We start from the raw sequence: 20,530 nt of genomic DNA on the forward strand, positions 1-20,530 counted from the left end.
CCCTCCCCCTTAGAGCGAGCGTCTCGTATTGATACTCATAATGAGCATCGAGTTGGCCCTCTTCCTGGCCTATGCCCTACTACATTGGCTCTACCCACTCCTCGTTCACAACATATCAGAAGTATGGCTTGCCAAGCACTGGTACTAATGGTAGGGACGAGGGATAAGTGGTGATTGCCGAGTTGTCAGGTTCCGATTACAATACGAAGGAGATGGGTGGTTCCGATACATGCCCTATGGGGTCTTCACTCCTCGCACATGGCGACGATGTAGATACACCGGGTCGACAGATGAAGAGGTCTGCCGGGGTTATACGTTTGGGTCGTCATAGGGCTCGCATTAGGGCCGGCCCCATGGCACTGGAGAGTGGCGAGATGACTCTTTTCATGGCGAGTGCCTGATGGGGCGTTTCTCCCATGGGGATCCTGTTGGGCCCTTCCGGGCCAGAGAATTTGGTTCGGGCTCATTGTCGGTCCAGACGTACATCATGTAGTACTCGTTGGGTCCTTCGGGTGGGGTGGGAGGAAACATGAGGATGTGAATAGGTATGCTACTAGCAGGGCCGAGATGGATATCCGAGACACGCACTTTTACCCTCAACGCTCAGACGATGGCATGCGGTATGGAGTTGTCGGAGTGGAATGCTGTGCTGGTGGCGATTTCTATGCGCATTTACCCCAGGTAGGCTGAGGGGCGGAAGAAACTACCCCAACGGGTTCGTCAGGTTACTGACCGTATCGGGCTGGAGACCCGAGAGATCGGTGAATCTTTGAGAACTCTACGGAGGAGTCTTATTAGTGGGGATGTTGATACTTACAGTAGTTATTTTGTTTGAGCAATACTGAGCCAAGGGCAGTGTGATCAGGTCTCTCGTCGCCTCCTCGTGGTGGAGGGAATCCTCTTACGAGTCGGCTAGAGGATGAGGATAGGCGCATAACGGCACATCTCTGGCCTAATCGGGGCCTGGAGATAAAGGAGGGCTACGAATGCAGTGCTAGAGTGAGGGTAGTGGGTCGGTCTATGTATGTCCTGGAGCCCCTGCCCATCACTAAACCCTCTAGTGAGGCACTGGTCTTCTTGCACGGCTACAACTGTCCGACGGAGTATGCTCTACTGCGTCTGGGCCAAATGTTGGCGCTGGGGAGGTTCCCTTCTCACATTCATCCCTTTGTATTCTCTCAAGCTACTGGGCAGACATTTTCGTATACTAAGGCGAAGCGGTGTATTGGATATTTCAAGACGGACCTTCTGGACTTCTTATTGGACCTGAGGAGAAGGGGATACGATCAGGTCCACCTCCTGGTGCACAGTATGGCGGCCCACCTGTTCTTTGCAATGCTACAGGAGTACGAGGACCGACGGTTCGCCGATCCTGAGGGTGTGGACGTTTTGAGACTCTCTAATGTAGTCCTCATTAACGCTGACTTCCCTGTGAGAGGCTTTGAGGAGGTGCATGTGCCTCGGGTATTGGAAGTTGCCGATCGAATGACGATGTATTGCGATGATAGGGACTTTGCTTTGCTCTGTTCGGAGCTCTTCTCGAGAAACAAAGTGATAGGGAGGAAGATCTGGCCAGTTAGCGCGCGCCCGGCTGGAGGATTACCATATGGTCGTAGTCGTATTGACGTGATGGACTGCCGACATATGCAGCAAAATGTTCATTCGATACGCCATAACTACTTCAATTTAAATGTACAGATTGTAAGCGACATCGCGGAGTTGGTCACGAATCATTGCGGGGCTGACCAGAGGCTTACGAGGACGGTGCGACAAGTTGCTGGCGAGAACGTCTTTAGTTTTCTTTGCCCTCCGAAATACGTAAAAAACGAGTAGAAAATTAGCTGTAATCAGCCTGGCACTGTGCTTGCTTTTGTGACCTATATTCTGTTCATCGACTATCGAAGGTATCATCGTCATGTTGTTTTAAGTGCAGTATTATTACACCGTATCTCAGCGGCAAGTAAGTTGTTCTTGTTGGGTTTTCGTGGGGAGAGGCTGATGCTGAGTTGTTGGCAGTGTTAGATGTGGCCTTGCTTCCTGCGAGAAGTTGCTGCTGATGTACGAGGGTTCGCCAATCAACTACATAGGGATGTTTATGGCGATTTGGAAACACCCTCAACGGGGATGAGTGACGCTGAGGAGTTGACAGACGCTGAAGTGGCTGAGGAGGCTGATGCCTGCTTTTGGGAAGGGGAGTAATAAGGCTGAGTTGAACTTGTGGTTATTCCTATGCAGTCCCTTTGGTGCGCTTACGAGTGTCGATGTGTTGACCTGTCCCTCTGGGGCCAAGTCCCGATATGGTCGGCACAGGTGTATTGAAGATGATGATTGTTGCTCGAAGTATGGAGTCACCCCTGGCCGTCACCACTGACTGTGTTATAGGTCTCTCACATCGTCTAGTTCAGTATCAGTCATAGACGCTGTAGTGCAGACAGAGGGGGGATACGTTGAGGAACTGCAGGAGACGGTGGCCGCCTTGGAGGTGATCCTCTAATGGGAGCTTTACTAAGGCTAGCCTCGTCAGCTCTCAGGCACAGATCGATGAACTGAGACGAATGCTGGTCTGTGACACTGTCCCCCTGCCCTCCATGAACCCTCCAAATGCCCTACCTTTGTCCAACTCTGTCCAAGGGCCTCGTCGAGGGGAAGAGGAAAGGACGGCCACATCACGTGCCTCAAGTGTAGTAGTGGGGAGTCCTTGTGTGGGGGGAGGCTTCTTTTTGGCAGCTAAATGCGGTATAGAAAAATCTGCATATGGTCAGCCACCTGTGTTGGTGATTATATGAAAATTCTTGTTGGTTTCTGTACATTTCTACCCGGATTCGTGTGTAAATTTCCATAACGTAGTTTGCAAATCTCTGAGCTCAGCTGAGGAAAACGAGCATATAGCTCAACACTGAATATAGGCTTACTACGTTTAGATACAATGCACTAGTATTCCAACAACCGAAAGCTTTATTATATACTCGTCGGAGGATTTGGACGGATTTTCGGACCTCAGCGGTTCATGATGAATATTCACCTGGCACTCCGGTGGCGATTGGTTACTGCTCTAGTGCGGCTCTTTCTAGAGGAGCATCTTTGACTTGCTTGATTTGACTATAAACTAATATAACTCAGCAGTTGAGACTTTTTGGTGTTTACTGTTGGGTTAGATGGGTGGTGGAAAGGGTGCTGAAGTAGTTTTAGGTAGTGTCACCATGTCGGTCCCTGCTACTGTACAGGAGAGGCCCTCAGGGGCAGCAGCAGCAATGGGCTCGTCCAAGGTGTTGAGCAAGCAGGCTCTTCGGAGGAAGTACAGGGAGATACGGGAAGCAATCGATCAGACGATCGATTTGATACCGGCCCATCAGTATCTCCAGACGGTCACCTTTGGAGACTCGCCCTTGACAATACAGGAGGCGGGTGGACATGGAAGGCAGTTGGAGCCTCGAAATGTGAAGGGCACGACTAGGGTGTTGGAGGAAGTACTTAGTAAACGGAAAGTTGAGCAAGAGAGGGCTTCTGGTGTGAAGAAAAATACCAAAAAGAAGAAGGCTAGTAATAGGAGGGGAATCGCGTTATCGTCGTGGACTAGCCTGGTAGTTTGATCAGAAGCTTCGCTTCGGTCCTTTGTCTGGTTTTACGATGAATATTTAGTAATATGTCTTGATCTATCGTTATGTGCATATATTATTAAGGCCCTGTGTGAAATAGTATTACACCACTACACTATGCAATGTTCATTGTGTGTAGAATTCATACAGTATGGTATCAATATTAACGCTGGAGGGTCAACCCTTATGACGCTATTTCTGATCAGAAGTCACTCGTCCTGTTTCTGGCGCGGAACTTCGAGAAAAACTTCATGCTAAGATCGAAGCCCTGAGGTGGGGGGGGCTGCTAGAGGTGTGTCCTGTGTAGCGTGTAGTGGTTAGGGAGGCTCGGGAGTCGCAGAAGGAGTGGAAGAAGGCTGCGAAGGAAACAGAGGAGGTAGTGACGGGTCGGGGCGCTTTCCTTATGTTTCCCACACTGGTGGGCATTTGAGTACGGAAATTCTTATTGGTTACTATACAACCCGAATTCTTATGCGAACTTGTATAGTATGTGAGGAGACTCCCAAGCTGAGCTGGGGGAAGGCGAACATATGTTTCATCACTGCTCTCCATAGTGGAATCTATCTGCAAATACTCAATATAATTTCGGACTTGGTTTCGCACTGACATTACTGGTCCGACGACTTCCACCTAGGAGTAGAATCAGGGTGTTCGCGGCAGACATTCTGTTGGGGAGGAGTATTTCCCTTCATTGGAAAGGCTTGGGCTTATGAATGCGAGGTGTTTTCTTATGGTTGGTCCTGTTAGGATGAGGACGCTGGTGATGCTAAGAGGCTCCGAAGGGCTAAGCAGAAGGCGGCTGCGGCGGAGCGGAAGAAGAAAGCCAAAAATGGTGGGAAGAAGAAGGCTGAGATGAAGGCAGCAATAGCGGCTAAGAGGAAGGAGAGGGAGGAGGGGGAGGAGAAGGCTAATGTGAAGGAGGATCTTGACTTTAGCTCATTTAACTTCAAGAAGAGAGCAGCTGATGGTAAGGCCGTGAGGGAGGTAGTTGTATGGTGGAGTGAGATAGCGGTGTTGACCTCTATTCAGAAGGTCTCTGGTTCGAATTTACCCTGTGACACAATGGTTGTTATTCTTTAGTCGAGGAGCACAAGGAGAAGAAGGTCTCCAAGCGGCAGCGTCTAGATAGGGAGATACAAGAAGCTGAGAAGGAGCGGCAACAGATTGCCCAGGCCTCCTCTGCTGAGGAGAGAGTTAAACTGAGTCAAGACAAGGCTATTGAAAGGGTAGGGTTGGCCTTGCCTACCTTCTAGTGTGGGAAAATATGCACATTGTCTACTACATGAATTGGTGACAGTATTAAAATCTTGTTAATTTCGTATACTCCTACCATAATTCGTTTAGAAACCCCTGTAGTTGAGGAGGAAAATCCCGAGCTCAGCTGAGTAAAGCGATGATATGTTCCAGCACTGTTCTAGCAGTTGTTGTGACATGTAGATAGCTGGTGGCGGCAACAAGGTATGTGTGTTGGTGTAGGCGATGAAGAGGGCCGCTGGGGAGAAGGTCCATGATGATGTGCATAAGTTGAGGAAAGCTCAGAAGGCTATTGATAAGAAGAGGAACAAATCTCGTGAAGAGTGGTAGGATTAGGGAGGAGGGGCCGTGGAGGGGTTAACTGTGATGGTATGTAGGGCGGCTAGAAGTAGGGAAGTGAAGGAGAAGCAGGCAGCGGCTCAGGCGAAGCGGAAGGAGAATATACAGAAGTACCGCGGAAAGAATGCTAGGAAGTCTTTGATGGGGGCAGAGAAAAAACCAAGTGAAGGTGGTAGGGGTGGGGATAGAACCGGTGCGGAAGGGAGAGAGGTGGATTCGAGGTTTCGAGGTTTATCTATTGTACCATTTGTGCTCAGGTCAAATGACTGCCGAGGGAAGCGCCTAGATACGTACAATAGAAGTTGAGGGTAGAGCAGGTCTCACGTTTCTCCAACTCTTCCTCTTCCTTTCGGACTCCCTCCTTCGCGTCGATCAGCAGTCACTACGTCCAACTACGTCACTGAACTACGTCTACCAACGCTTGTACACACTAATGGCTATATTTCGCTATACACGAAGCAGATCTGAGTTAGGAGGGAGTGGCGGTCATTATCGAGTTGTTGTTAGTGGTCATGTCGGGCGTCTTGTTCTGTCCGACGTGTGGCAACCTACTAGTCTTACAAGCTGGCCATGATACGATGAAGTGAGAAGGCTGGTCTGCATTGGAGAGGAGTATATGAGTGTATTAGATACTGGTGTCGGACATGCCCCTACCTGTTTCCTATCTCAGAGAAGCTCACGCAGAAGGAGATACTACACAAGGAAGGTAACGGCGGCTGTCTTTGGAAGGACCCGGGTTCAATCCCAGCAGTCGTCATTTTTCACCCGATTAAATGTTGCTAGGTGGCCCAGTGGTTGAGGATGTCCTTGGGGGTCCTGATGCATGGAAGGATGTTCAACAAACTGAAGGTCAGCGGAACTCCCCCCGCCTCCTCCTCCTCCTCCTCGTCATCATTCCTCCTCAGCTGTTTGCCCGGCGGACGGCTGTGACTCTAACCGTGCTTACTTCAAGCAGATGCAGATCCGAAGTGCTGATGAGCCAATGACGACCTTTTATCGCTGCGTAAAATGTGGAAATATATGGCGCGGCGACTGACGTTTCTTTGTTGCTAGTGTGTTTGGTAGTGCTGGGTTTTCTAGGTGAATCTTGCAATCTTGCATTTCCTCAACGCTACTTGGAGGATTTTGCTGATCCAACTATAATCGCAGCATTTTGTTGATGAGCAGTTATCCATTGGAATTGTCAGCACAAGAACATGCACGTGCCGAGGGAGCGGTGTGTGGGCCGGAGATGTATCATAAGGTGGTTGACTCGGAGGCTTATGGAGAGGCAAGTCGAGTGGCTGCTCACGTGTGGCAGAAAATCTGTGAGAGATATTAGCTCGGAAAATGGCTTGAATTTGCAAAGGCCTGGGAAGTCCCAACTGGGTAGAAGCTGGTAAGTGGTAAGCACTGCTACTGCTATGGTAGTTAGCAACACTACACGTTGTGTTGAAGAGGGTAAGTATATGGTAGAAGAGAAGTGCCTCAAGAGACCCGAGGAAGGTGCAGAGCTGACTGTTGAGGACGCTGCCTTTGGAGTTGATGATGAGAAGATTAGGAAGGGCACTAGGTCTGTGAGACTGGGTGATGGCAGCTCGAGTGCTGATACAGTTGAGGTAGTACATGATGTAGTAAACGAGAGGAAAGCTGGTAGACGCAGTAACACGTAGTGGTCCAGCTGAGGCGTATAACACTGCTGCACCTGTTCCTACTGGGGTGGGAAGGAAGGTAGGCGACAATAAGAAGAAGGTCTCTAGTAGCGGTAGTAAACGTACATCTGCTGTTGCTTACAAGTCCTCGTTGAGGAGCCATTGAAACGACGATTTTGTGAAGATTATCACTTTCGTTGATAGGGTGACATTAGGCAATAGTGTCACCACTGTTTGGAGTGGTGAACAGTAATAACATCTGATTTGTATCACTGAACAGTAACTGACTTTTCTTACTATATGGTGTTTTCTCGTTAACTCTCCTTCCTGTTGTGTTCATAGCAAGTTCGCTACTTCTTTTGCAGAGCAGTTATAGAAAAATATAAATATGTCCGCGGCAGACCGTTCGATCTGTGATACGGATTTTATCAACAACATAGTTAACTCGGAGAGCTTCGAGACGTGTAAGCAGGCAGTAGAATGTGCCTGGCAGAAGTCGTGCGTTGCTTACGACTACTTCCTCACCAAGTCAGAAGAAGGCCTACTGCTCGACAGAGGCGACAAGACTCAGCTGGGCCGAAGTTGGAATGTGGCCAGCACTGCTACTTGTGTGGCGTATCACTCAACGAGGGACTTTGTGGATGAGTACTTCACGCCGGAGAGGAAGGAGAAGACCTACGCCGTGTTGGAATCGGCCGGGCGAGCGGCTGGTGCTGCTGCTGGTGCAGCATATAAATCCCTCAGTAAAGACTAGGGCGGGGCGATATTAACCATCGATTTTGAAGTTGCTGATGGCGTTGTTGTTGTTGTATCAAATTTGTGATCCGTAAATCTCTAGTAGTAAGTTTCTCTCGTGTTTGATCGTTGTGTTGTGAAGTGGTAACTGGTGTAATCCCTAAGCGCTGGCAAGACCTCATATCGACTGCTATCAGTGCCCATCAAGTTTACACGGAGATGGACCATCCGCGACTGTTAGGAGTAGCATTGGTCTCTCTTGGCGTGGCTACACTGTGTGCCTTATCAAGGAAGCGGCGGAAACGACCACAGGACGTGAGTGCATCATCAACGTAGTGCGATCAGCATTTTCATTCGAATCAGCCATCGTCGGCAATAGCAGTAGTAGGGGACAGTTTTTGCGATATATTATGCAGACTAGAAGGGGATGATTTGCCACGGTGGGGGGAGGATGTGAGCCCAACGAGAACACTACTGCTTCCTGACACTCTCAATCGCCAGAGATTAGCCGAGGGAGTGGACATGGTTGCTGGTGGCTCCGCCTTGAATACAGCGATCTGGCTAAAATACTGCGACCCCTCCACACGCGTGAGCATCGTACGCACCTTTGGTCAGTATGATTTCGCTGGTAATAATAATACATATAGAAATTGACTAAGTCAGGAATGCGCCTGTTGTGTAGGAAAGGTCCTTATGAAGCGCCTGAAGCAGAGTGGAGTAAAGGTAGTAGTATGCTAACATCTTGGGTAGCTTCGAATTCGAAGATCTTTTTAATGAGCTAGATCTCACTGGAAATTTCATGGAATTCTGTAAGTTACCGGCAATAACACATTTTATTCGGAGCACTCTGTGGTACTGTTTGGTCGTGGGAGTTCCTCCTCTGCTAGGTGGCGCCCTTGAAGGGCATCGACCGTTATGATAGCGGCGTATGTGTATGCCTCTCGGGCAGGAAGGACCGAGCTTTCGTATCAAAACGTAACGACTAGTGCTTGTTGCTCTTCGAGAAAGGTTGTTCTTCTTTTAGGTGGTACTCTGGGTACTATGACGTGTGCCAATATAGATATCGACTCCTTATTCAAGGGCGTCCCTACAGGTGAGGAAGGGTCCGCTCCCTAGTGGTCAAATGAGCTCCACCAGGCACCCCTCGTCATCTTCACTTGGCTGGCTATTATAACTGTAAAGGCCTTTGGCCGGATGTAACTGACCTGGTCAGGAGGGCAAAGAAGTGAGGCTTCGATCGACTCAATTCCTTGAAGGCACTCTGGGGTGTTTCGGTGACAGAACTAGTCTCATCTAGCTGAGGAATCTTAGGTTACTCCGAGCATGATACAGAATAGGTCCATTCTTATACTAGTTTTGAAGACTCTGAAATTCTGAGTGGTGCCTATCACTAGCACTAGCGTCCTTGAAGCACTCATTCTTTTCAGTGATGGTTGTTCGGTCTCCCTCTCCCCTCAATTTGATGCTACGGGCGGGTGGGACGGAGGAGTAGGTGACATACTAGGCGGCATTGACGTAATCATATGCAACAAGGATGAAGCCCGGCATATAGCTGCCACCCTGAGCACACTCAAGGGAGGTATATCTTCCATCACTGTTATCACAGACATCCTTACCTGACAGATTCCGAGCCAACTTTGTTGGCATTGGCCCGGCAGCAGTCGGTCGACCCTGCAGCTGAGGAGTACGCAGCTCATATACTGTACCATGGGTTGGCTTGTGGAAACCAGGGTAGGGCTTTCTGGTGGAGTTGTGGTGACACGTGGGAGATTGCCAGGCTTGAAGGTGGTGGTGACACTAGCTGATAAAGGAGCACTCCTTTCTTCCGCTCGAGGCGTCACGTACTGTCCTGCTGTAGAGGTAATTGCGTGGTGATAGTTACTCACATGGTCACCAATTTTTGCCCTCCTTAGACTGATTGCGTTGATGCTTGTGGAGCTGGCGATGCCTTTACTGCGGCTTTTCTGTCTTCCTGGATGAGGAATGAGGACGATGAGGAGTCGGCCCTACGAGAGGGTTGCCGAGCTGGTGGGAAATGCTTTCTGAATCGCGAGGAGAAGAAGTAGTGTACAGGTGCTCTGGCAGTGGGAGTAGCCGGGGGCTCTGTGACGCCGCCGACTGAAGCTTAAGCTCTTTGATTCACTGCTTTGTCGTGTTGGGAGAAGGGTACTCTTTTTGAATTATCTTATCACTACTTTGATATGGGTAACTTCTGTGAGCGATCGATGGCCAGTGTGGACCCGAGTAATGACATCTTGACGGAGGAGGAGCATCGCTACGTCTTCGAGAAGGGTGGGTGCGATCCGGAGGTATCTTTGATAAATTCTTCGCTGTGCGTGTCAGAGATGCAAGCACAGGCAGCGAAGGCGGTACAGGAAGGAGGTGCGAAGGAAGTCCATTGCGGGGCCTGTGGGAGAAACTTCGTGTCGATGTGAGGAGCTTGGTGGCAGCTTCCATGGACCGGGAGGCGCAGGTTCGATCCTCAGGTCCGGCACTTCCCTTTTCTGCCCAATATGTCGCCAACAATACCATCTACAATCACCATTTTCTAGCGAGCTTGGCACTAGCACTAGCGACTATATCATTACTCAACAGCCACAGCATTACCAGCAGCAACAACTCACCCAACCTCAGCTCCTGATGAAGCCGGGCGAAGTGCTCCCCAACACTCCAGCTACCGCGGCCAGTTATTTCCTCCCGTCCTAGTTCCATAATACTCACGTAGCCATTCGATAGTCTGTAGTTCAACTTTCGTTGCATGCCAGTGGCGGTGCTGAAGTTTTTCGAGTCTTCTGCTCACTTGAGTTTAGTAGTAGTAGGGAGAGACATTGGCAGGCGAGGTGATGGGTCGCCTTACCAACAGTTGCCAACGCTGTTGCGGTCGTTAGCATCTGGGAGTGTATAAGGGAGTACTCAACGCAAAAGTGGGAGAAACAAAGCTGTTGCCACCGAGTACCGGCGACAGAGCACCTGAGCTCCCTCTAGTTAGATAGCGCGCTTTAGGGGGTTGAGGGATCTCTAACGGTCGAGCGTTCGTCTTCTGAAGCGATGGGTGGGACACCATCACAAAAACTCTTCTTGGTGACGTGGATGGATCAGTCGTCGTCTCCTCAGGCCATCGACACGAGTTTGGAGCCTGCTAGTTGGTTTGGGACAATTGCTACTGAGTATTCCTCTATCCTCGGTTGACTGTTATTTATGGACTTGCTTTATCGACCCGAATGGATGAATTCAACCCATCGGACTAACACTGTTGCACATTATTTTTCAGAGAGTTCGGTTCATTTCGTACATGCCTCTTCATAAAGGCCCCTCGGAACAAGTCCATCCTCTCAAACTGTTCAACTCAACACTTTGAAAATCATTTCAACGAGCATGTCCACATCACCACGAAACTGTGATGAAGCCAACTAGAAGTTCACCATAGCATAGTCGATGTACTCGGGGTAGGTAACTGAATGAAGTTATCACTTACCAACAACCCATAGGCCTTCTCACTCAAACCATCTTGGTTGACATCAACCTCACGAATCTGCACAAGTGACCACAACAACTCACTTCCCCATCTCACAACAACATCAACCTACGAAAGCATCGAGCTCCTGTGGTCGGAGATCTCCAGTGTAGAGGCTCCTGATCTCTTGGGCATCAATCACCCCTGCTCAAGATGATAACCGTGCAGGAGGGACACTGTCACGACTACCGTCGGCGTCCTGGTCGAACTCATGGAAGTCCTTCTCGTATTCGGTGACGTCATCCTCGTCGGAGGTTGGTGACACGGAAGGGATGAACACCGTTAAGAGGAGGAGAAGGGTAGGCTTCCACATAATGGAAACAACAATAAATATGAGAAAGCCGTCCCTTGGTGTTGAACCCGGGACTCTGAGGGTCTCAGCACGGCTGAAGTGACATAGGTAGGAACAGTTCATGCCAATGAAAAAGCTCTCTACCAAAACGTCTGTCTTTGTAACCCACAGTCCACCAGGTCAGCACTCACTTAGACCTTGTGGAAGGCATCTCGGATGAGGTCCCGACCCACCAATACGCCCAATAGACCCGAGCCATGCCCATGTCCTCTCCATCAACACCACAACTGCGATGATCTCTGACCCAGGGCGTCGAGGTTGGTGTCTCCTCCTCGCCCCAAGGATCAACATTCCATTGACAACCCAAGCCAAGTCGAGACGGTGTCAATAATAGCTTCCATAAAATTCAATTACAAGAACAGTCGGGACGATTCCGCCGCTTCCAATTCGCTCCTCCTTCTCCGCCTAGTAGTAACCTTACACTAGTCCAGAGCGCCTCCATAGACCAGCAGACACAGAGCAAGTCCCAAGGGGTCCCTCATCACGACGATGATACTCCTCGATGGAAATGAGGTTGGCTATCGACTTCCTCCTCGGAGGGCATCCTCTCGTTCTCGAGATCCATCGCACGAGCCTTCGTGAATTTCTCCAGTTCACCCTGTAGCGCATCCCGACCCGACAAGAGGAGGCCAGGTGCCAACCTACGACGACCAACTGCCATACCACTCCTTCTACACTTTTACTACCTGTGCCCAGGACAGACGCCCTTGAGGCTGATGATGGTCTCGTTCTCCTCTCGCAAGGTCTTGAACATTAACATCATACGACTCACCTACGAAGCGCTCATTTTCCAAGTGCACCAATAGGGCTACTCTCACCGTCTGAATCTTCTTCCGCATTCGATCAGCCTTTTCCTTCGAGATCGCCTTACCGCTCGATTCCGCTGCTCTACCTGACAGAACCACCCTCCACCTTAGCCTTCAAGACTGATATCAACAACATCAACAGCATTAACTACAACAAGGACCTGCCGAGTACATCTACCGTTACTACTACTTTGTTCGATCACCTTAGCCCCCTCGGCCATCATGTGTTGATGTAGTCGAGCCGCTAACGATACCGACTTATTCTAATGACTGCCACGATGACCCCATCCCCATGCCCGTGTCGAGCCCACCTGTTCCTCAGTCAAACTCGAAAGCCGTGCCAACTTCAACTGTCGTATATCTGCTTCCGGTAAGTGTGGTAAATCCTCACCAGCAACGTCGGGCGCTCGAATGTACTGGAAGGTGTAATTAATTCGGAATAGGTTCGACCATACTCACATCACCAGACTCATTCTGAGGGTTGAGTACATAGAAGAGCATCTCGGTGATTTTCTCAGCGACGAAAGGCATAGACCAAGCGAACACGTCCATGAAGTTGGGTAAATGATACCTGTAGAATGATGGATAACAACGGCATCATACAGGGCGTCTTACGGATGCTTGGAGTAGTTAAATTGGAGTATATTCAACGTGTTGTTCTCGAATTTCAATACCGCACCCTGACCAACAACAACTGAATCGCATCAGGAGGCACCATCTGACAATAATAGAGACCACCTTATTGTTGTATACATCACAGTAGTTGGGAGCTGAGAAGATGGTGATGACCGAGGGGAAGCCTGTCACCTCATTCGTTCCTAAAAACACCGATACATCGTTAGCAACACTACGAACCATACATATGGTGAGCCCCTAGACGCCGGTGGGATAATTATGTGATAAACAGCTCAAGTGAGGGAACCCATCTCAATGCACTACGACGAGACGCAACTACGGGTTGATAATCTAATCATTCCCGAGGCGTTCCTCCGCCAGTCTACACGCGAGGTACAAAAAAGTACGTAAGACTAGACCGAGGGAAGGGGGTAGTCTAACCGGAGAAGACGGCGCGTATCAGAGAGTTCACGTCCATCACCCCACGTTCCTTCACTACTGTGCATTTTGTAGCCCTCCAGCTGGGCTTCATGGGCCCGGATAACCGATAATAACCTGTACAAAGAATAGAACCCGGATCGTCCGCGAGAAAATCCAGACATCTAACCGCCCTACGAATTCTTCCGCAAAAAATTTGTTGCCGCTTCATACGTATAGAAAAAACTACACCCACGCACCTACGACAGGATGGGTATCCCAACTACTACTACAACAACCGATGCCCACATCATTAGTAACAAATGATCTCCCCCTCGGCTTGAATACGGCAACGCCTTCCTTCTCTTCCTCAGGGTCGCTCCAGAGGATATCACTAAACGCCACGACAACGTGAGCAACCCCCCGCACTAGAATGCTGTAGGACTTACCAGAAGAGGCCTTGTCTAGGAGGCTCTTGAAAACGGTTGATTTTATCAAAGTCAGCGAGAGTGTTAAGTTCAGGGGACAAGCCACCATGAATGCAAAGGAACTTATCTGAACGGGGAAAGGTCAACAGTACTAGGGGGAGATGATTACCATTAACAACAGCCGCCAACGGGAGGCTATCGAAGGACTCCATGAAAAGCTCATACACTGTTATATTATACTTATACCTAAACAACGACAACAATACGGCATCCAACAGGATCCCACAAATTAGGAAAATAAGGTCCAAAATGAAGCCTTCCCCGATAGAGCGGCCCTGAGCAGAATCTTACTCGCATTCATCTCGAAAGTTGAAAAAAGCAGTCATTTGTCGGCACTCGTGATTCCCGCGTAGTAACGTTATCGTCTTGGGGTAGTTGATCTTCAACGCATATCTTTTGACAATGGGCGAGTAGCATAAAACCGAGAGAGAATACCATTACAATAGCAGGAGGACCTCTACACTGTAGCTTCCTCTGTCTACATAGTCCCCGAGGAACAGATATCTAATGAACACGTGAAAGTTGCATAAACTCTCTTGTGTTGTACTGAGTGGTTTCCGGGTCGCCACCGACTTGTAGTAATTTAATAAGGTCATAGTATCTACCAACACCGTCAATGTTCGAACTCTTTCCCCTTCTAGTACTGTCCATGTATGTCCCCTACAACAGTGACGGGGTCCTTGACATGCACAACGTTGGCTTCTGCCGCACACAGCCTTATGAGCTCCTTCACTATTCGTGTGATGGATTCAATGTAAAGTCTTCCTTCAGCGACCTGTCCTAGATAATGCATCGTCCAGGGGTTTCTTCTACTCACCAGATGCTTCCTGAGGCATCGCCAGTCGGGTGGGGCCTCCTCACCGTTGGGGAAGAGCAGTTCCGGTGTAAGCGGCTGAGCAGCAACAGCATGACTGTTGTCTTTTGACGACCCTACCGCACGAGGTGGCGGAGTTACGGTATGAACTCGACGATCATGCAGCGGGTCTGCCAAGGGTTCCATGCTCCTTATGATGAGGGAAATTAAATATTGAAAGCCTATTACTACTACTACACTTGAGAAAATAATCTCTTCTGACAGCGGTCCCAGTGAAGAGCTGTTTTGCTCATTGCTGAGGTGTGACAAGTTATTCGGAATATTGTGTATATCAGCATATACCTTCATAAGAGTGACCGACACTATGAGGGCCTCCCTAACTCAACAGGCGTTCTGGTAACTACTGGTGAAGTCCTTATGGCCAGGTCGAATACTTCTCATCCGTTCCCATCGGACAAGACGCACGAGGAGCGACTCTATGAGATACTTAAACAACACCCAGTGGCAATAATGGATACGATATGGTCATGTACAGCAGGTGTGGTCAGGGCATTAGCCTATACAGAATCGATAAGGGGTCTCCCCCCTGCAGTCAACTCCCTCTCCTCCCCAAGAGGGAATGCATCTCGACTGTCGCTTCGAGGTTAGGGTTATACGCCCGCAACGACAGTTATGTAAGGTCTTGACAGGTTCCCATGCAACTGTTGTTTTCGTTGTCCCTAAGTTCGCTGGCTCTGGGCGGGCGAGAAACTTAAAAGCGCAAAAACCGTTAGTGTTCAATCGTTTCAGCTCACGTTGAGTGTACACGATGCTGCCTACTTTTACTTGGCTAGTACAACTACCTGTGAGGGGTGAATGCACCTCGGTGCTCTCGAGGGAAGTTGGCGATGGTTAGAAGTATTTCTAAATCCCTTAGAAGTCAATTTCGCAGCTAAGGACAGCAGTTTCGGGATAAAGTTCCATCATCGCTGCAGATAACAATCTAAGCAGCATTTTTCCACGATGATTTTCGCGGAGGATACTTTTGCGCAACGCGAAGGATTCGTTTACGTTTTATTGCACAATTCTAGCGGCGCTTAGCCGAGAGCGCAACTCGGAGTTAATGTCTTTACCAGTGAAATTGAGTTTCTCATTCGACCACTGGTGCTAAATTGATGTCTCTATCCACGAATTTGATTTCCTTACTCGCTATTTTGGTAGACTCAATCACGCAATAGGTTTGTGAAAGGTGTGGTATTATTATGGCGACCCCACAACCGACTGATGATGAGAGTAATACCCACAGGGCCTACAGGAGCAGCAAGCGCCAACACTCGAGTCCGTTGATTCAGTTCTGGCCCAACTGGCTGCTATAAGGGAGGAGGAATGTGCGTCCCTACCTCTAATATCATCACCAATCAGCGTAGTGGATTTCACCGAAAAGATCAGGAGTAGTGGTGGTAGGTCTGTATAGCCTGTCGAGGTGCTCAGATGTATCACAGCTCCTACCTCTTTCATTGTGAAACTGGAGTCTCTGCCGAAGGAGAGCAAAATAAGGCGAATACGGCCAGATGGGAATTGCTTCTATAGAGCATATGCTTGTGGGATCCTGCAGGTACATATGGCTAGTTTTCTCACATACTTGTGTTTGATCTATGTCTATGTGTGTGGATCTCGCAAAATTTTTCTTAGAATTTTGATATTTTCACCGACGCATGTTGTTGACCATGTGCATATCTTCGCGTACTGCCTACTTTCCTGCACTCTGAATATCAATTCGAACATGGTTATTTTGGAGTTTAGTGTCCCTCGTCTCAAAACGGACGAGCGTAATTTCCTCCCTCAGATCATCAAGGACCACGGACAACAAACACTGCCTGACAACACAACACTGTCGGCTAGGTTCCGGACATTAGTCTCGAAAGAAGGTCTACAATGTTGCGAGGCGGCCGGCTACCCGAAGTGCTTTGCTGAAAGTTTTGTTGTTGGTGCTGACAGAATTCCTCAGATTCACCGTGGAGGACTTCATGGAAGCTTTCTTGGAGGAGATTGACAAACTTGATGACACTGGAACTACGGCAGCTGGCGAAATCAGCAGTGACAACGACGCTTATATAGTCACCTTCTTGAGGTATGAGTCGCCACAGTGAAGAGTTGTGATGGGTCCTTCCAGATGCCTATCGAGTTCCGTGCTGAAGCTCCACCGTGAGGAGTATGCACCCTTCCTCAGTCCTGAGTACCCTACTATTGACCAATACTGTGCGACAGAGGTAGACCCTATGTATAGGGAGGCCGACCAGCTACCCATCGTAGCACTATCGCGGTATGAGGCCGACGACTACCTGTTGGCTTCAACAACGCCCCTTTATTAGGTTCCTCCAGTTCCCCGTGGAAATAGTTTACATCGATCAATCGCCAGAGACAACTCCAGGTGCATCAGTGTGACCATCCTTGGAATTGTTGACCTTCTCCTTTTTTCTCAGCCAAGCACACCTTCCCTCCCACCAACCCCCTCAATTTGCCAACAGTACGACTGCTATACCGCCCTGGTCATTACGATCTACTTGTGTAAGCAACTGTCGTTTCCACTCGAGTAAGGTCTTGGGTTCCTCCTTGCTGATGGTAACCGAGTGTCACAAGTTCCTTTCATCAATCTTCGCATGGAATACTCACAGTCCAGCTGCGAGCGAAGGTACTATCGAGACGAGAAAGAACCACCGTGTGAGGTAGGCTCTCCAATTCACCCTCGACAAGGGGCATTCTGTTGTCGCGAAATACGTGTGCTTCAATGAACCATCGTGTTGATTGTATTCAGACTGCAATGCCCGCCTGGCCGCTCAACGAAGGTTCCACAAGCTACTATGATGATCATCCGAGCGACCGATTACAACGCCGCCAAGAGGTGTGTGCCAGGGCACGTGATGAGACCATCAAGATAATGAGTTACCGTCAAATACAACGGGAAGCGGTATCGACATTGCCGGTGCCTACGGGAATCGCTTTCGAATTGTCGGTGTAGGTTAAAGAGGAAATGCTGCGGCACAGGACCCTCGACCTAATGGAGAGTGCCCAGGCCACGTAAGTTCACGCGCATTCGAAATCATACGTAAATTCGGCAGTCATGAGAGGAACACTCGGTGGGGTGACAAACTGAGGGCATCTCCGTTCGCGACGAACTTGGTGATGCAGCTTGAGCATGCACAGCACCTCGCTGAGGAGAGGGAGTTGGTGAGAGAACTCTTTTCGATAGAAGACAGGTCAGAGGGAATGCACTCAGGCTGATAAGCGAGAAGCGCGAGAGGAATACATCAGACATCGTGATAAACGTAATATGATGTTCAAGAAGGCCGTAGCCGATAGCGATCTCGTATGCATGCTGAGAAGGTTAGTGATTGGTGGTTCAATAGGAGTGATGGTCGTTGATCAGGGAGAAAAGGTTGCTTCTGGAGAATGAGCGGAGATTAGCTGCTGCATGCACTGTGGAAAGAACTAACGCTAAGGTTGACCAGATACTCGAGGAGCGGCGACAGAAGGTGAGTATGATGAAGAGAGAGTGACTGAGTGGTGGTACTTGTAGGAAATTGAGATGCAAGAACGCCTTCTACGAAGGACAATATCACCATGAACAAGGAATGATATAGTCCATTTTATTAACCTTGCTGTTGAATCGTGCGTCTTGAGTTCGCTAAGTGACTAACCTGTACAGAATGAATGAAACGGACGCGGTTGCTGTCGTGCAACTGTTGTAGTTCATAGTGTTGCACTGCAACACTGGGAACAACGAGTGAATGGTACTGAACGCTCTTGAAACTACTGTTATTGCGCCGACATTCAGTGGACTGAATATTCAGCGATTGAATACTCGTGACAGGGGTGCTTTCAAACACTTCCTTTACAGTGTAAAGTTTACACTTGGTTCAACGCAACATTAGTGTTTGAACATTAAACTCTTGAAAGAACCGTTGGAGCTAAGGAATCAGAACCCCGAGAAACCACTTCAATAGCTGGGTTTCAACAATTGAGACTCAACTACAAATGCCCAATCACATTCGCTACCGAACCCCACATAGGCCATTGGCGACCATTGGTCGCCGGTCTATGTGGTGTTGCTTGTCGCAGTCCGCCCCATGTGCGCCTGGCCTTCTAGCGAAGTACAGCCATCCTCGGCCGGAATACGACGGCCAGGTTTCGGCGGAGTAGAACTATCAGAGCTTGAGCTGTCTTCAATCTTGATTATAGGAGTAGGGCCAGGCACCATACCAGAGTCGTTGACCATAAGAGTCTCTTATTAAGAGAGTTCAGGCTAACAATTCAGACATCGTAGAATCTACGATGTCCCCAATATAACAACTCGAATCAAACTCGTTTCAAAGTTTGAAACGATAGAAATTCAAACTGATGAGAGGACTACGTTGGTAGAATATCGTCGCGTTCCTGCACTGTAAGGGAGGGATAACACTTTCTGGAACAACACTCTATCAGCTCTTGGAGTCTCCCTGGGAGACTCTGTTCGGCCGTGATGAAACTTACCTCCTCAGCATCATGATGATGCCATCATCTTCGTGATTCTCCTTGACGTTCTCCACATCCGCTGGCAGCGGACCGCTGCTGCTGCGCCGGCGGCGGCTCCTACGTCCAGTGGTGCACCTTACGGAACAGGGGCTTAAGGACCAGGGTCTAACGGAGCAAGGGCTTGAGGACGAGGGGCTTGTCAAGCCCTCAATGAGGGCCTAGAGCTTGAGGAGCAGGGCACGGTGCCCCTTAATCAATCGCTCAATAGGTGCCCTGAGCACATATAAGGTGAACTAAGTGGTTGCCTACTCCAATTATTAAGCGACTCATCAGCATCGGGACATATTTCTCAGGGTGCTCGTGTTTGCGGCCACCAGCAAACACAAGGAAAACGCAGTTTGTGGCTCGGAAAGCCGCCGAAGAAAAAATGTGGCCAAGGGTAGAAAATTTGTGGCGCGCGCGAAGATGACGCCGTGTTGTCTATGCCTATTGATCTCTTGAGATCTTGAAGTCTTGCTGTTCTTAGTAGTAGAATAGCTATTTTGTTCGTTGGCTGTGGCACAACGTTATTTCCTTATTTCGGTGTACTTGATACGAGACCTATCCTATCTTGCACCTATCCTATCTTGGCTATACTTGTGTTATCTCAATACCCCTGGTTGGAATAGATCAACAATCATCCGAGAACTGTAACTGGTGATGGTTAAGAAGAAATCCCCCAACTCTAAGAAGAAAGAGGAAGAGGAGATCGACTCTGATGAGCATACAGAACAGCACCACCGACCAAGAAGCTCTATACTGCGGGAATGTCGGAAGGAGGCAAGGGCCGAACTTGAAGCGGCTAAGCACCCACATTGGAACCCTTCGGAGAAGGGGCCGTCTATCATGGAGCATTTTATGTCTACTGAACGGCTTATGGGCCAACTTGCTATCGGTATCACGACTCCAACGGCTTACTATATGCTCCTATATTCATTAAGTGCTAAAGTTCGGGATGCCTTACCACCTTGCGATTTGAATCAAGGCCGATTTGAAGATCTATACAACAGCTTAAAGCTCCAACTCCGACATCAGTACTACGATCCGGGTGACATCATCAAGCTCAGGGCTGAGTTCAACAGCTTGAAACAGAAGTCAGGGGAGTTGGTCTCTGATCATTTGTATACAGTGGATCAATTTGCTAGTCGACTGAGGTTACAAGGTGATGTTGTGACTGATGACCAGTTATATGACCTTCTATGTAATAGTCTAATGGCTCCGTATAATGACTGGATTCTGGCTTATCGGTTACAAAATGTGGCTTATGAACATGCTCGTATGATGGTCCTCAGTCGGAGTCGTTCTCTTAATAAGCAGCAGACTCAGAGTGTGGAGAAGACATTGCCCACGCTGCTGAGGTCACCAGTGACAGAGGTTCATATGGCAAAGACTGTGGATACCTATCCGCAGGATGAAGAGATGACTCAAATGTTGGCCTT

At 49.0% G+C, this 20,530-nt stretch overlaps 10 protein-coding genes across 10 annotated transcripts in view; 7 read left to right on the forward strand and 3 right to left on the reverse strand.

Moving 5' to 3' along the window:
* Positions 1 to 231, reverse strand: part of Pmar_PMAR012491 (Peptide transporter, putative) — a gene marked incomplete at both ends in the record, with an annotated part of 1,805 nt that extends 1,574 nt beyond the window's left edge. Inside the window, 2 exons of the mRNA XM_002787668.1 lie at positions 1 to 69; positions 201 to 231. Of these exons, the coding sequence (XP_002787714.1) occupies positions 1 to 69; positions 201 to 231 (100 nt within the window). The remainder of the gene's footprint in view (positions 70 to 200) is intronic.
* A 169-nt stretch (positions 232 to 400) lies between these two features.
* Positions 401 to 1,956, forward strand: Pmar_PMAR012492 (conserved hypothetical protein; the record flags this gene model as incomplete). Its single annotated transcript, XM_002787669.1, has 4 exons — positions 401 to 489; positions 546 to 681; positions 725 to 818; positions 866 to 1,956. 4 exons carry the CDS (start codon positions 401 to 403, stop codon positions 1,831 to 1,833), a joined length of 1,287 nt encoding a protein of 428 aa, XP_002787715.1. The 3' UTR covers positions 1,834 to 1,956.
* A 58-nt stretch (positions 1,957 to 2,014) lies between these two features.
* Positions 2,015 to 3,132, forward strand: Pmar_PMAR012493 (hypothetical protein). The gene is made up of 5 exons (XM_002787670.1): positions 2,015 to 2,195; positions 2,236 to 2,340; positions 2,383 to 2,482; positions 2,532 to 2,681; positions 2,922 to 3,132. Exons 1-5 carry the CDS (start codon positions 2,023 to 2,025, stop codon positions 3,009 to 3,011), a joined length of 618 nt encoding a protein of 205 aa, XP_002787716.1. The 5' UTR covers positions 2,015 to 2,022; the 3' UTR covers positions 3,012 to 3,132.
* A 68-nt stretch (positions 3,133 to 3,200) lies between these two features.
* Pmar_PMAR012494 (Surfeit locus protein, putative) lies at positions 3,201 to 7,073 on the forward strand (the record flags this gene model as incomplete). The annotated part of the gene is made up of 14 exons (XM_002787671.1): positions 3,201 to 3,540; positions 3,803 to 3,869; positions 3,918 to 3,972; positions 4,344 to 4,563; positions 4,677 to 4,822; positions 5,073 to 5,176; positions 5,228 to 5,358; positions 5,697 to 5,772; positions 5,819 to 5,895; positions 5,982 to 6,038; positions 6,095 to 6,199; positions 6,377 to 6,496; positions 6,600 to 6,837; positions 7,025 to 7,073. 14 exons carry the CDS (start codon positions 3,201 to 3,203, stop codon positions 7,071 to 7,073), a joined length of 1,785 nt encoding a protein of 594 aa, XP_002787717.1.
* Positions 7,074 to 7,208: 135 nt separating this feature from the next.
* Pmar_PMAR012495 (hypothetical protein) lies at positions 7,209 to 9,621 on the forward strand (the record flags this gene model as incomplete). The annotated part of the gene is made up of 9 exons (XM_002787672.1): positions 7,209 to 7,504; positions 7,797 to 7,870; positions 8,238 to 8,278; positions 8,443 to 8,530; positions 8,580 to 8,648; positions 9,060 to 9,134; positions 9,179 to 9,286; positions 9,333 to 9,415; positions 9,469 to 9,621. The coding sequence occupies 9 exons, from the start codon at positions 7,209 to 7,211 to the stop codon at positions 9,619 to 9,621; spliced, it is 987 nt and encodes a 328-aa protein (XP_002787718.1).
* Positions 9,622 to 9,756: 135 nt separating this feature from the next.
* On the forward strand, positions 9,757 to 9,990 carry Pmar_PMAR012496 (hypothetical protein; the record flags this gene model as incomplete). Its single annotated transcript, XM_002787673.1, has 2 exons — positions 9,757 to 9,847; positions 9,899 to 9,990. The coding sequence occupies 2 exons, from the start codon at positions 9,757 to 9,759 to the stop codon at positions 9,988 to 9,990; spliced, it is 183 nt and encodes a 60-aa protein (XP_002787719.1).
* A 975-nt stretch (positions 9,991 to 10,965) lies between these two features.
* On the reverse strand, positions 10,966 to 11,382 carry Pmar_PMAR012497 (Polcalcin Nic t, putative; the record flags this gene model as incomplete). The annotated part of the gene is made up of 4 exons (XM_002787674.1): positions 10,966 to 11,009; positions 11,054 to 11,087; positions 11,143 to 11,213; positions 11,259 to 11,382. 4 exons carry the CDS (start codon positions 11,380 to 11,382, stop codon positions 10,966 to 10,968), a joined length of 273 nt encoding a protein of 90 aa, XP_002787720.1.
* A 520-nt stretch (positions 11,383 to 11,902) lies between these two features.
* The window catches only part of Pmar_PMAR012500 (serine/threonine-protein phosphatase 2B catalytic subunit, putative), a gene marked incomplete at its 3' end in the record, with an annotated part of 9,732 nt that continues 1,104 nt past the window's right edge, over positions 11,903 to 20,530 (reverse strand). The window contains exons 8-19 of the mRNA XM_002787677.1: positions 13,709 to 13,814; positions 13,569 to 13,653; positions 13,458 to 13,519; positions 13,342 to 13,397; positions 12,966 to 13,045; positions 12,843 to 12,907; positions 12,687 to 12,798; positions 12,539 to 12,643; positions 12,349 to 12,490; positions 12,240 to 12,304; positions 12,108 to 12,193; positions 11,903 to 12,062 (exon numbers count right to left, since the gene is read on the reverse strand). Of these exons, the coding sequence (XP_002787723.1) occupies positions 11,903 to 12,062; positions 12,108 to 12,193; positions 12,240 to 12,304; positions 12,349 to 12,490; positions 12,539 to 12,643; positions 12,687 to 12,798; positions 12,843 to 12,907; positions 12,966 to 13,045; positions 13,342 to 13,397; positions 13,458 to 13,519; positions 13,569 to 13,653; positions 13,709 to 13,814 (1,124 nt within the window). The remainder of the gene's footprint in view (positions 12,063 to 12,107; positions 12,194 to 12,239; positions 12,305 to 12,348; positions 12,491 to 12,538; positions 12,644 to 12,686; positions 12,799 to 12,842; positions 12,908 to 12,965; positions 13,046 to 13,341; positions 13,398 to 13,457; positions 13,520 to 13,568; positions 13,654 to 13,708; positions 13,815 to 20,530) is intronic.
* Positions 15,777 to 17,127, forward strand: Pmar_PMAR012498 (Ubiquitin thioesterase protein OTUB1, putative). The gene is made up of 8 exons (XM_002787675.1): positions 15,777 to 15,833; positions 15,893 to 16,000; positions 16,043 to 16,155; positions 16,387 to 16,502; positions 16,549 to 16,671; positions 16,714 to 16,863; positions 16,913 to 16,971; positions 17,024 to 17,127. Exons 1-8 carry the CDS (start codon positions 15,803 to 15,805, stop codon positions 17,110 to 17,112), a joined length of 789 nt encoding a protein of 262 aa, XP_002787721.1. The 5' UTR covers positions 15,777 to 15,802; the 3' UTR covers positions 17,113 to 17,127.
* Positions 17,160 to 18,165, forward strand: Pmar_PMAR012499 (hypothetical protein; the record flags this gene model as incomplete). The annotated part of the gene is made up of 7 exons (XM_002787676.1): positions 17,160 to 17,266; positions 17,356 to 17,458; positions 17,560 to 17,618; positions 17,660 to 17,768; positions 17,818 to 17,924; positions 17,968 to 18,073; positions 18,118 to 18,165. The coding sequence occupies 7 exons, from the start codon at positions 17,160 to 17,162 to the stop codon at positions 18,163 to 18,165; spliced, it is 639 nt and encodes a 212-aa protein (XP_002787722.1).

The sequence above is a fragment of the Perkinsus marinus genome (genome assembly GCF_000006405.1).
Source record: "Perkinsus marinus ATCC 50983 genomic scaffold scf_1104296929318, whole genome shotgun sequence".
Taxonomy (NCBI): Eukaryota; Perkinsozoa; order Perkinsida; family Perkinsidae; genus Perkinsus; species Perkinsus marinus.